This window comes from Acipenser ruthenus, chromosome 36, assembly GCF_902713425.1.
Source record: "Acipenser ruthenus chromosome 36, fAciRut3.2 maternal haplotype, whole genome shotgun sequence".
Taxonomy (NCBI): Eukaryota; Metazoa; Chordata; class Actinopteri; order Acipenseriformes; family Acipenseridae; genus Acipenser; species Acipenser ruthenus.
The window spans coordinates 10378940-10393645 of record NC_081224.1 but is presented as its reverse complement, the minus strand read 5'-3'; the positions used below and the strand labels follow the sequence as shown (position 1 = coordinate 10393645).

Here is a 14706-nt window from a genome sequence, read left to right as displayed (position 1 = left end):
CTCTCTGCTCAAGCCCCAGCCTCACCTGGAGAGTGGCGTTGGGGTGGTGATGCACAGGAAGCAGGGTATGGACATGTGGAAGAAAGCCATCCAGAGGGACAGCGTGGCCAAGGAGGGGCTCCCAGTGACTCTGAAGGAAGCCTCTCAGACTGCGTGCAGGGCTGTCTCCTTTAGACAGGTAAGCCTGGCTTTTGCTGTTATTTGAATTTTCAGTGTTCAGTGTCTAATTTGTTATCCGCTTAAAGTCGTGTAATAATAAGGTCAATAAAGTTCATTTTGTGATGAAATTTGTTTTCTCATTTCCAGCGTGTTTCTGCTCCGGGCTGCTTAACTGTCACTCTGCAAAACAAGCTGTGCCTCGGGCTGTGCAACTCTCTGTTTGTGCCGGCAGTCGGAGACGCGGGGTCCGCTGAAGCGCGGCCGGAGCAGCGGGCTCTCTCCGCGTCCTGCTCCCTGTGCGCCCCGGTGAAGTCCCGGACAGCGCTGGTACCAATGCTGTGCGAGGGGGTCGAGAGAGTGCGGGAGAGGCGGGTCACCGTGATCGAAGAGTGCCAATGCGAGAGCCGAAACAGAGGGGCGGAAGAAACGCTGCTGCGGTCACTTCTCTTGAAACGTTAACATAGCACAACGACAACCCTTACTGTAAAGTAAAGGGGCTTATTCTAAACCCTTTTGCGTCATACATGGAGAACTTACATGGAAGACGCAAATGCATGATAGCCTCATATGAGGATGCCATCCTCACCCACGGACTAACCCACCCAAAATATTAATATTTAATTTTTGTTTCATTTAGCATTTTTTTCCTCCCACCTAGTAATTCAAAATGAATTGCTTTGCATTCGTATGTGATTTGTATCTGCCCCTCCTAGCACTGAACGAAGGTCATGTGTGCCTGAATATGTCTGAAAGCACGTTCTGTATAGACGCGTGGCGTTTGCCATGGACTGTGTATGTACTGTATTGTGAATTATTGATCGTACAACGGCCACTGGTGGCCATGCGTGTTGTATCGCCCTACATTTTGATGTTAAAATCTTTGTTTTGACGATGGCTATGCTTGCCAAAAATATGTATTGAACCCACGACTCCCGGCTTAATGTATATAAGCTTTGCAATAAGACTGACTGCCTCCCTCTAGGAGGTCCCTGGACTGCACTATGAATTGCTGTTTGGCGCCCTCTTGTGTTCGCTCTTCGTTATTGCACGCCTTGTTTTTGTGTGTGTAAATACCGGTCTCGGTTTTGTTCTTGTCGTGTTGTTAAATGTTCCACGCAAAGTATAATGTGCTTGAAGCTGCAATAGCAGTAAACTGTCTGTCCAAAGTTGTTTTTTTTTGGAAAAATTAAAACAAAGTCATAATACATATTGACATTGTATGGTTTTGTTTGTGTTTGTGTGTGTGTGTGTGTGTGTGTGTGTGTGTGTGTAGCAGTTAGGGCTCTGGACTCTTAACCAGAGGGTCGTGGGTTCAATCCCAGGTGGGGGACACTGCTGCTGTACCCTTGAGCAAGGTACTTTACCTAGATTGCTCCAGTAAAAACCCAACTGTATAAATGGGTAATTGTATGTAAAAATAATGTGTAAAAAATAATGTAATTGTATGTATTGTATGTAAAAACAACGTGATATCTTGTAACAATTGTAAGTTGCCCTGGATAAGGGCGTCTGCTTAGAAATAAATAATAATAATGTGTGTGTGGGCAGGTTTATAGTGCTTGCTGGGTCAAAAAAAGTCTCCACAAGGAAGGAAAATCTGACAAAACCTACCTTATGAGCACACAGGCCAAGTCCTTGCAGTGTTTTCTTGTTGTCGCTTTGTTTTCAAAGACTTTGTCCTTTTTGACAGACCGTTTCAAAAGGGTACAAGGTGGCACAGTGATCTAATGCACCACTCTGAAGCATAACATAAAATGGTCCTATATAGTCATTGATAAAGCATCCTAGTTCTACAGAAGTGAGGCGGAGCAGTGGGCTAATTCCCTAGCATGCTGTGCTGTTTCCTCCTTTGGAGAACTGGGTTCACATCCAGCTGATTCTGTCCTTCGCTTTCCTGCGGTGCAGTCCCATAATCCCATGACCTGTCCTCTCTGAAGACAGTGGTTGTATCCAGTTCCGGAGGTAAGTAAATGTGCTGGCTGTGTTTCCACAGATGGGAGGAGGATGTAGAAAGATGTATAAAGTTAGCAGTGCTTCTAGTCTTAGCTTTAAAAAATAATCTATGGCATGAGTTTCCTCACTGGAATACAGAGGAAAGCAATGACTCAGTCACACACAGCACAGCTTTACAGTCAAGAACATCCTTTTATTCAACCAGTTAAAGGCACTGCTCTATAAAACTGTTTTTATTATTATGGAAAAGAAACTGTATTTAACACATGCATTTCACCATGAACCCAGGGGCTGTGCTTCCAGAAAGACAGGGCACCCCCAGCGAGGAGGGAGGGAGGGATCGGATTGCAAAATCCGGGCCGGATACGAGGGCCACTCCACCAATTCACAAATCCAAACACAATGAACCAAATAAATGTTTTCCCATTGACAGGCTCGGCTAGGGTTAGTTATGGAGCAAGTGCAATATGAAATGCTCAAACTGGAATTTCATTGAACGGGAACTCATCGGGATCCTGTTTTCCAGCCGTATGCTCCACGGGAGATATTTAGGGGGCATGTTTGTTTTTGAGAGATAGGGAAGCACCGTGCTATGATCTAAGCATTCTCTAGAGAAGTATAGGGGACACAATGGATTCACAGTTCCAAAGCTGGCCACAATCTCTTCACTCATGACTATGAATCAGTGCAACATCTAGAAATACTAAATTCAATGACAAACGTTTGGACTAAAAGTCAATTTATTAAGATTTGTTTTTGTATTTCTAAACTGGCACCCTTTCTATAATTCCAGCGAGATTCTTAATACGAAAGGACGGCTTCATTGAAAATCAGCAGGGGCTTACATGAATGTGTGTGCGCGCTTCCTGAAGACTAGCTATAAAATAAATAGATTTTAAACCATCGTGCCATATTTCTAGCTAAGGATTCGGGGGCTTTAGGGAACTGAAGGGGCAAACCTTATTGTGTCAGAAATGAACCTGTCAAGTGAAGATTTTAAGGCTCTTTAAAAAAAAAAAAAAAAAAAATTATAAAATAAAGTGCAGCTGTAAAAACCCAACTACTAAAAAAAAAATAAAAAAAAATCAAAAGGTGCTCTTAAGGTGCTCTCCGCCTTAAAATAATATAAACTCAGTTTGGCCCTCCTCAGACTGGACCCCGGTTCTGTAAGCACAGGTCTCTATACACCCCCTCCCTCCCTCCCTCCCTGGGCCCACGGGTGTAACTTGTTCACTTACATTAGCTGTTCAATGGAAAAGCTGAAGAAATCAGTATGATATACATTATGAAGCGTACAGACCATATAACAATATGTGATAGCTTGCATTCCGCTCAGACATTGAGAAGAGAAAGCGCAAAAACAGGAACTGAGAAGGCTTGACTACACAACTCCAGTGTGCGGAGGAGGAGAGGAAAAAAGAAAAAGACAAGACATTTTTTTGTGTTTTTTTTTTGTGTTTTTCTTTTAACAAAGAGAAGAAATAAAATCACACCAATTTTATAGTACTATACAGTATATACCGTTCCAAGGCTAGTTGTTTTTTTTCTTCAAAAGGGGTGCGTTGTGTATATACGTGATCGTGACTGTATGCAAAAGGCACTGTCCAACTTCAACACGAGAAATCAGTCACCTGCCGGATTCTGCTACCGCGACTAGACTGCTCTCCGGCTTCACACAGCTGAATCAACAGTGGCCAAAATCTCTCCTCACAAGATTGTGAAAAAAAAAACCGCTGCGATTGAATTTGTGGATTCTTACTAGGCTTCGTTTGAGATTTTACGCTGTCTGTTGCATCCTCCTAACTGGAAGATCTTGTCTTTATTAAATTACTGTAAACTGTAGCTTATTAAAAATGTGTTGGTCGGGGTTTTAACATGAATCGATTTTGATGCCTTGATATTGAGCCGCACCAATCAAGCTGAAACAGGTTTCTACTACTTTCAGCATCTCTGCTAAAGGCGAGATCACTTTGAGTTAAAAAATGAGTTTGAGGACAGGCAATATGATCGTGTATTACAATATAAAAAGACTAAACTCTACTACAAATGAACAACACAGATGCCATTGCCATTCCTGGAACACCTTTCAAATCCCAAAGTAATACACTAGCTTTATTAAACATGAGCCAGAACGAGCGAGGCTATGGAAATCGTTTGGAGTCAATATTATTACGTTTTCGAGGGTATTAGATGCGGGGTGTCTGTCTGTCTGTCAGTCACACTCACAGTTTTGCATACATCTGGAAACCGCTTATCCAATCATGATGAAACATGCGGTCACATTATCAGTGTTTCTGGGATTAACAGATTCTGTTTCCTCCAGGCGTGATAAAGTTGGGAAAGTGACATTTTGCTACAGCTTGGAATAAAATGAAACACCCCCTTCAATACAAAAAAAGAGAAGAAGAAGGAGAAGATTTAGAATAATGCATTTTTCCCCTAAAATTGCTTTATGATAATAATTATTGTGTTTATTATTTATGTATAATAGAGTTGAATGTACTTTATATCTTAAAAAGCACCAATTATTTAGTATCATTTTTTTTTTCTTTTCGTAAAATTGTTCCTTCAGCCCTCCTATGTAAAAACAAATGATTACATTAAAAAATAAACATTAAAAAAATGAAAGACAAACTCCCCAAACTTACAAAGACAGGGATCTCTGTTTTTTTTATCCCCCTCTAATTTAGAGTCCCGGGGCAAATGGACTTTTAAAAACAAAAATAGATTCATTTTTTTTTTCTCTTCTTTCTTAACAATCCCTAACGTACACAGATAATTAACTATCCAATGCATTGCACTTGGCTCAATCAACATAAACTCTTTTAATAATACTTCCCACTCAACAACAAAACAAAAAAAGTAGGCTGCCACTTATTTTTTTTTCTCGAAATGGTTTTGTTTTTAATTTAAATTTTGGAGCACGCTTTGCTGAAGTTCCACCACATAAGAGAATGTACTGGTATTGTAGGATATTCTGCTACACATACCATGACATTTATACAATACAATATTGCGTTAAGTGTGTGTGTGTGTGTGTGTATATATATATATATATATATATATATATATATATATATATATATATATAGTGCGTCATTAATCTCATTGAAACATTCCCAAAACAACCAGACTGCGAGCTTATTCAGAAATTCATCAAATCCAACTCAAGACCTTTCGTTGTTTTAAAAACACATTCGCAGCACTATCTATAGCTTATATATGTTGAAAGAAAGTCTCTCCTCTCCATGTTTACTCAACTGCATAGTGGACAAATAGGCACTTCCTGTTTACACGGGCGTTTCCCTGGAAACAAAACAGTTGCCGTTGGCAACCTGGCTTCCCAGGGACTAATAGAGAGGAGGGGGGCAATGGACAGTCTAGTTGTTTTACGAGATTTTTCCTTCTATATATACACGGGGTGGTATTTTCTGTCGTAGATGTTTGATGTGGATGGCTATGCTGTTGCTGTTGTTATGGTTTAAATGTATGTTATCCTGTATCGTTGTTCTGTGTGAGAGAGATTGCTGACCAAAAAATAAAAAGTAACAATATGAAGGAATCGCGGAAACAGCCAAATCGCACCCAAAGCGCAAACGCATTCAGTTTTAATGATATTATAGTTTAGTTCAGATGTGTTTTCTGCATGGGGCTCGGTGCCTGCTTGCTGGTGCGTGTGTGCTTCCAGGCTTTTTAGCAATATCACATTCCACGGACTGCAACAGTATTCAGGTTTAGAATACGTGCAGGATTAAAATCACCATGTCATGTTTTGTTTTTTTAAAGTGGTATTTGTAATCAAGCGATTTTTTTTTTTTTTCTCGCTGCCCACTTTGCAATGCTGACTGCCTCCCTGTTGCGTTGTGTTGTCCGTTTGTAATGCATCGCCCCCTAGCGGCTGAGGCGTTAACAACACTGACATCAGCAGCTGACCCCACCACACAGCTCGCTCTGTCCAAAGGGAAGGCGCGCGTCTTTGAACCCGTGTGGTTTGCGGTTCGCGTCCAGCCCTTTGCTTTTTACCTTTCCATTCAGATGCCAATTCACTACACGTTCCAGAAAGTGGGATCTCTGTGTCTCTGCTGTCATGCATTTAAGAAGCGTGGGGGTGTGTGTGCGTGTAGCAAGCCCTTTAAGAAAGGTCACTCCGATGCTGTGATGCAGGGTCGACTGGCAATGTAAACACTGATGTAAACTTTTTCTACTGCAGGGGTTTTTCAGAAGTCTGGACGGATCTTTCTGTCATTTCCGTGTTTCAGGTTTCTACCTTTGAATCATTGCAGCGCTTCACCCTGACTGTAATACTTGTAAGACCCTATGGTTCAATCAAAACCCGTTCGCTTATAAACAGCAACGCTTGCATAGTTAGTGTTTTTATTGACTTGCAATCCACTGACGAGGATCATGCTTGTCCTTTTGTCTAAACCTTTCCTGGTGTGGTCATTAGTTTTCTGAGCTGAATTGATTTTGGTACCACAGCTAACAAGTTTTTTAATGAATTACTGTTTCGAAAGCAACTCAAATCTAAACACCACAAACAAATCCGAATCACAGTGTGTTAAAACAAAACAACAAAACAAAACAAAAAACACCTTTTGTAGCTGGGAACAAAAATACAATATTTGGGGATATTAATGGTGAACGGTTGTCTTAACGGGTAGTCTGTTTGTACTACATTAAGCGCGTTGTCTCCTTAACACCACCAGGGGTCGCCCCCAAAGCCGCACCCAAACCCATAACCTCGGTCTTGACTACTCTGCGGTCCTGCTTCTTGCACTGTGTGTGTGTGTGTGTGTGTGTGTGTGTGTGCTTGTGAGCTTCGGTCTGCGTGTGTGTGCGAGCGCGAGAGCGTGTGTGTGCGTTTCTGCCTGTGCGTGCGCGACAGAGCGTGTGTTTTGCATCTGTGAAAGCTGAAACTCCGGTGAGCAAAAAAGAAAGCAAAACGACTAAACCACTAACGAAAAGCGTTGAAAGCACCAAGCCAAAGAAAAGGAGCAACCTGCTAACATTATTCTCGTTGTTATCATGAGGTGGTTTCCTATGTGCTTCTATGCAGAGCCTGCTTAGCTCAGATGTGACTGTTTTGTTGAAGTTATTTGAAATTGTTATTTCTTTACCAGAGGAAGAAAACGCAGACACAGATCCACGCCTGTCTACAGAAGCTACTTCTAGGCTTAGAAAGCAACTTGATACTGTAATGAAATACCAATCTTAAATAATGTATTCCTCCTTTTCTGTTTGGATTGTTTTGTGATCACTTTCCAGTCATCACACGCTGGTGACTTTTTTAAAAGTTGAAAGCAACCCTGTCTCATTAGAGCTCTCAAACATGTACAGCTGGTACACCAGAGTGTAACTATTAACCCATCCCCCTTGCAACACTCTGCCCCCCTAGTATTATTTTTCTGAGCTCTAAAACGTCTTCCCTCTGCTTGTACACCAGAGCGCAACCGTTTAAAAACATCCCCCCTGCAACACTCTGCCCCTCCCCTAGTGGTATGGAAATGTATTTCTTACATCTACAAAGGGCAGAATGTTGCAGTGGGGGACATGTTAACGGTTGCACTCCGGTGTACCAGCAGTGGAGAGAAGACATGTTTTAGAGCTCGGGAGAACTGCTGAATAGTCACCTGGGTGTGATGGCGGCTGAAACAGGAAAACGATACCAAGTGAATCTAAACATGAAGGATCCACTAATTAAGAACACTGTGATATTTCAGACTCCAGTTGCTCTTACCTTGGAAAGCTAGGTCTCTTCCCCTAGTGGTATACAACGGTAGCTTTCTCGAAGCTAGCTGGTTGTATCTGGTCATTTCTTCCTCCAGCCCTGGCTGCTGTTTGACGGCCGTTGTCCAGTTTGTTTATGTGTACTGCTGGTGGGCAGGCCTGGGCGTTTGGGTTGAGTAACTGAGCCACACGGACTGCATCCTGGCCCAATGCAACCAGAACTGGGGCCAACAAGGGAGACCCTGTTCGTTTCTGAGTAAAACCCTGTTATTTAAACAGTGGCATTAAAGGGTAGTCTAACAGTCAGCTGGCACCATCTAGTGGCTGTCTGAGGGATTGCAGACTGAGACGGCACACTGAGACGGGTGTTTCTTGTAGCGTGTGCCGAACGGCCTTCTAAATAAAAACACAAGGCTGAAGACAGTGGGGAGAATATGAGAAACTGGTTAACTTTAAAACACCCATCAATTCAGGCAAGACTTCACGAAAGATTCAACTCAAAATACTATAGCGTCACCAGCCTTCAGATAAGACAGGTACAGAATTCAGTGATGGGTCATGTTTTGGGGTAAAATGAAGAACGCGTGTCCCACATTCTGCACGGGCGGTGAATTGATCATATTCGGGGTACGGATTTTTAATTAAAAGTAAATATTTAAAAAGAGGGGGAAAATGATAAATTTAGAGACCTGATTGGGGAAATCAGGACGGTGAAAGCCTCATTTCTAGTCGCTTCTACACTTGTGTTCAGTGTGCAGCAAATCACTCGAACCCTGATCTCCTGCCCCCCCAGCCCCCCCCATCAGCAGTACGGTTTTGCGGTTCTGTTAAAACGACTAGAAGGACAGCTTTGTGATCCTATGAAACGACAGTCCCAAGACAGTGGGACCGACTGGATTTCTCTGCGTTATTATTTTTTTAGTTTTTGTTGATTTATCATTTCCCATTTCCCAGGTACGTATTTATTTTTCAGTTTGCAATCGTGGTTTTCGTTTCTCGTCGTTTCGTTTGAGATGACGCCCCGTCCTCTTCCCTCGCCTCTCCCTCTCGTAGACTCCACTGCCTGGGCTCCTCTCTCTGGGCTGCTGCTTTGAATTTCCACGGTGAAACAGGGAGGAGGGCTAGTCTCGTGATTCAGGGTCAAATTAGAAGTAATTTCGGTTTTTGTATGAGATCTTGTCAGAGAAACCAAGACTGAAACGAGAAAAAAGAAAAAACACTAACGATGAATAACAACAGAAAGGAGACAGTCATCGTGCAAATCCAGCTGCTCAGGTTAGGGTTAAGCACACTTTGTTTGGTACATTGCACAAACAGAATGCTCCATGAAGCCTCGTCGAGTGCTGTGGTTATTTTCACTCCACCCCTCGGGGAGCTTGTGGGTTATTCAGCTTTATCTAGAGGACTCTATCCACTCACTGAGTTCCACTTTCATCGTCCTACTGCAACTGGCTTTATCATGCTTTCATTCAACTTCTCTTTTTTGTTAACTTCCAGTCATCGCTTCAACACCAGAGAGGCTCGAGGCTCCTTCCCATAGGAGGAAAGGACCTAGGGGCGTGGAGAGGGTGTGGCTTCAGGCGCTACTCTGATTGGATGACATTTCTCGGATGCTGGAATCTTTGTGAGCTCCTTGGCTTGTCGTGGAGCAGAGATAGTCGATACTGTCTCAGAGTTGGTTATATGAAGCGTCGCTGCTAACACAGCAGTCCCTTGGTCGAAACCACACCCTCAACCCCTCCCCTAAGTCCTTTCCTGCTATGGGAACGAGCATCAGTCTACTAGACAGTAGCCCTCTCCTCTGGTACGCAGGGAATAGAGTCCCCCGATTCTCCTGGCACGGGACAAAGTGTTCCTTTAAGAGGAAATATTCAACTTGACTTTGTCACACAAGGCCCAAATCACAAAACTGTAAGGACTGTTTTAAAGAACGTTTTTGTAAAGACTGTTTATTTATTTATTTAATTATTTATTTAGGTATTAATTCTTTAATCAGGAATAACCCCACTGAGACCGAAGGCTCAAGTGGGTCCCGGTGAGTTGACGCGAGACAGACAGCAGTGATTTCACATCATTCAAAAACAACATCAGCACTCTAAAAAACAACATCATACATTCAGTCTGGGATCAGAAACATTTCGGGGTAAAGGTAAAGGTAATGTCAGTCATTGTTCTACGTTTAGTTGACACACATCGGGTTCATTTTGAAGTGTTTATAATCTTCCTAGGTTAAACAGTGCTTTGGTGAGACTTCTAACCCTCCCTAAATCAGCTTAAAAAAAAAAAAAAGATTTTGTCAATTATAAGCTTGAATTTTTTTTAAATCAAAAACGTCCTTCAAAAAAAAAAAAAAAAAAAAGCACTCCCAAAACGTTAGGTTTCTGTGAATAGGGCTTGCTGTTTCATAAAATGCACTAGGCCTAAGTTTGGCATTACCTGCAACTGCACACTATTACCACTAGAGTGTGCTGCTCCCTCACTTCATGCATTTGAATAGGTTTAAAAACAAACCTCTCAGTACTTGAGTGCAGGACCTTTTAAACTGACACGTAGAGTTTTGTGGACCACAGAAACGCTGGTGATGATGAAGAGTAATAAGGAAGCTATGCTAAGATCATATAATGTTGTAGTGAGACCTGTCTACACTTGAGAAGATACAGAAATGGACCAGCGTGATATTCACTGGCATGTGCTTTCTGTGTGCAGTTTGCAAACACTGCAATCTGCTACACAAGGCTAAAGCGATCCCCGGCTTCAGCCAGTGTTGCACTTCCTCACTCACATGCAGAATGCCGCCACCCCTTCAACGCCTTCTTTCCTGTCCTTCGCTAAGCAAGCTGCTTGACTGACATGCTTAGCAGCCAATGAAGCGATGAGCCAGAAGACACCGCTGAGGTGACACAGGAAGCAAACTGAGCACTTTCTTTGACCCGGTGCAGTTGCAGGAATTTTAAAATGCATGCTTGCTATTATTATTATTATTATTATTATTATTATTATTATTATTATTATTATTTATTTCTTAGCAGACGCCCTTATCCAGGGTGACTTACAATTGTTACAAGATATCACATTATTTTTACATACAATTACATTATTTTATTTTTTACATACAATTACCCATTTATACAGTTGGGTTTTTACTGGAGCAATCTAGGTAAAGTACCTTGCTCAAGGGTACAGCAGCAGTGTCCCCCACCTGGGATTGAACCCACGACCCTCCGGTCAGGAGTCCAGAGCCCTAACCATTACTCCACACCGCTGCCCTAATAATGTGTGTTTCTTTCGAAACTGCACACTTGAGAGCTGTGATGTGAATGGAAGTGCCTGGCAGGGTTAGAGTTAGGCTTAATTGAGACACAGCTTTGCTGGATTTCAAAGACCTGTGTGAGACAGTACTTTCACAGTCCCAGACAAGCAATAAGATGCTAAGAACAAGGATTTAACTGTTACTAAGTTGTTTCCTGTTAGCTGTGAACTCTTAAAATTGTTTCTTTGCTCTTAAGAAAATGTGCCTTTGTACTTTAAATCTGGGCCATCGCTCCGCTGGCAGTGTCTAATTCCTCTCTCTCACAAAAAAAAGGCCAAGCGATCAAACTAACTTTATAACCACACTACAACTCTCTCTCTCTCTCTCTCTCTCTCTCTCTCTCTCTCTCTCTCTCTCTCTCTCATCCCTGGTTCTCTTGAGGCGCTAACTCAAGCACATTGCCCCCCCCCCTCCCCTCTCCTCCCTGGTTAAGTTCAGCTGGTTGTTACATCATGTCTCGTTGCCGTGAGCAACCAGACGGTCAGGACGTGACTCTGTTGAGGAAAGTAAGACTTAAACTTTCTCTCTCTCTCTCTCTCTCTCTCTCTCTCTCTCTCTCTCTCTCTCTCTCTCTCTCTCTTTTGCTCCTCCCAGATACAGAACCCAGTTTTAACCGCCAGGGAGCTCCTGAGTTCAGTTTTTCCTCAACCGCTGAGCAGCAAGGGAACACAGCTCCAAAGTGTAGTCTGTAACCAGGCCGCAGGCAGTGTCTGTGTTACACAATGGCTCGTTTATATGGGCACGTGGGTGCTTCTGTGTCCAGGGCAGCCACTCTGGCCCAGACAGACAGGAGATGTTCAGGAAGGAGAGAGTTTGTGCGTGGCATTGAGCTGACAGTGAAAGACACAGAGGAATCTGGAGCGAACAGACGTTCCGAAAAGGAACTGCACAATTGCGGCTGTCTTTTCAAGGTGGGGGGGGTCCTATTAACTGTAACACAGGAAGTGAAGCACTGGGACAGGAATTGATTTGCTCCACCCGAGTCATAAAAAGGCTGTACTTCCTTTGCTAGCTGTGTAACTACTGGCAACGCTTTTACTGAGTTTTAAATGTAAAATATTACAAGTGCACTGTATGGAAAATAAATGCGTTTAAATGTAAACTCCGAACTGCTGTACCTGAGTTTGCTGCGGGATGTTTAGAAAGTTGTTGTCCCGTGATGATCCGATGCTGACAAACCTGTTGGCAGCTGTGGAGCCTGGCGCTGAGTATGCTGCAGAGAAACACACAGTCAAAACCAGCCCCGAGACAAACCTGCGCAATTCAGCGTCTCGCCCCTCATTTTTCTTTCCTGGGTTTGTAATCAGATAAAGGTTTGCCCACACCCACATTCAAATCCTTGTCTGAATGGAGAGTGTCAAATTAAAGCTAATACAGCACTTGCATTACAGGGTGCTGCACGTCGGACTGGGTGAATAACAGTATGAGGTTTTGCAGCACGTCTGTGTTCCAGCACACTGTGGTATGTGGTTCCAAGCGATGCCGAATTAGTTTTACTGTAGTAAGACTAACATACAATTTACTACTTAAAGTCTACAGCTATGGCTAAAAGCTTTGCATCACCTAGAATTTTAGGATTGAGACAGCATATATATATATATATATATGAACATAACAGTCATATATATGAAGCCATAACAGTAGTACAGTACTTTGTGTTAGATTTTCAAAATGTCACTTTTTTATCAGTGTTAAGTATATTATTATTATTATTATTTATTTCTTAGCAGACGCCCTTATCCAGGGCAACTTACAATTGTTACAAGATATCACCTTATTTTTTACATACAATTCCCCATTTATACAGTTGGGGTTTTTACTGGAGCAATCTAGGTAAAGTACCTTGCTCAAGGGTACAGCAGCAGTGTCCCCCACCTGGGATTGAACCCACGACCCTCCGGTCAAGAGTCCAGAGCCCTAACCACTACTCCACACTGCTGCCCAAGTAGATGGAAAACCACACAGCGGTGTGTAATTCAATACGTTAACGTCGCATTATTCAGCAGGTTTCATTCGACTTGATTCTATAGTTGATTCTATAGGGTGATGATGCTAAACTTTCAGCCAGAGCTGTAGCTAACAAAATAATCCCATCAATTTGTCATGTGCGCTTAGCTGCCTCAAATGTGCAGTTTTGAAAGAAGCACTGCAAACCTGTATGCTGATCTGAACACATCTGGGCCTACGCTGGGCTAAAGAAAGTTCTCAGTTTGCGTCATCTCAGGAAGTCTGATACACTTGCACTTCCTGGGTCACCTCAATATTGTCTTCGAGGCTGAAAGCATGCCAGTCAACAGGGGAAGCAGCTGATTGGTTAAGGACAGTAAATACGACCACAAGTGCAACGCAATCAGAAAGCACAGCTTGCAAACTGAGATTTCTTTAACCTCGTGCAGTCTCAGAAGTTTGTAGATAAAAATACACGTTTCCTATAACACAGCGGAGAGCTGGATAACAAATGAAACGGATATGAAATGGATATGTTAGCTAAGATTAAGCACAAAACTTGACTCTGTATTTACATCTGTTTTATCTTGAGGACATGGGGGTAGGGGTCCATTTTAAGGCAGAATTGTCCAGTGGACTCCAATGGCATGGGAAAGAGGAGGGGTAAATTCATTCTCAGACCCTCAATATGGAAGGACGAAAAAAAGGTGAGGGGGAGGGGAGACCGAAGGGTAATGGAACAGAGTTCCACTAGCTTTGCGGTCTCATTTAAAGGAAAGAAAAAATATATTGCCACGCCCAGTGCCTCTTACAAATTTGATCAGGGTAGACAGTGCTGATTGGTTACAATGACAGCAACAGCCTACCCCTTTCTAAACTCAATATGTATGACAAGCACACCCCAGGATTTAATGATCTGCTAATAATGCATGACCAATTCAAAAAAGAAAAATTGTGGATTGTATGGCGGGGGCAGGGGGGGGGGGGGGGGGGACGGCCTTTGGAGTCCACGCTACGCTACAAAAACTGCCATTAATATGACCCCTTCAAATGGATTCAATCAAAAAACATATTTTTATTTGCCGTTATCAATAAAATCGATTTAAAGATTTAAAAGAAAAAAACGTTGTTTTTTTTTTAATTTTCACGGCCTTACTTTGTATTCCCTTCTCCAACATTTTTTTAATTTATTTTATAATAAAAAAATAAAAATAATATCTGAAGGTACGACACTATAAAGCAGCCTCCATGTTGGTCCGACGATATAGAGAGTCCCCAATTTATTTCAGAGGAAATGGCCTGGTCCCGCAGTTTCAATAAAAAACGAGGACGGCACAGCGCGTGTTCTGGGAAAAAGGGCCTCCCTGTCCAGCAAAGAAAGAAAGCACGGAGGACGGGGGGGGACTATATTAAGTGCGGACCAACATGGCGCTTCCTTCAGAGGCTTTTCAAGAAAATATACCAGAAATGAAAACCATCCGTGACGATGAAGCTACCGCAAACTTACATTCAATGTCAAATGGTTTGACTCAAAGTCTTTCTCAATGCGGTTCCAGTCAAAGCGTTTGCCGTTGAATTAAAGTTTCTTGTAGTCATTCTAGAAATGAAAA

The 14706-nt window shown here is 42.6% G+C and overlaps 1 protein-coding gene across 9 annotated transcripts in view; it reads right to left on the bottom strand.

Moving 5' to 3' along the window:
- Window positions 1-2284: 2284 nt before the first annotated feature.
- LOC117966865 (nuclear factor 1 X-type-like) overlaps window positions 2285-14706 on the bottom strand; it is a 145328-nt gene continuing 132906 nt past the window's right edge. For all 9 annotated transcript variants that reach the window (XM_059008169.1, XM_059008167.1, XM_059008172.1 and 6 more), the window contains 2 exons: window positions 12268-12362; window positions 2285-9033 (listed from right to left, as the gene is read on the bottom strand). In XM_059008169.1, coding sequence (XP_058864152.1) covers window positions 9019-9033; window positions 12268-12362 — 110 coding nt within the window. In that variant the 3' untranslated portion in view covers window positions 2285-9018. The remainder of the gene's footprint in view (window positions 9034-12267; window positions 12363-14706) is intronic.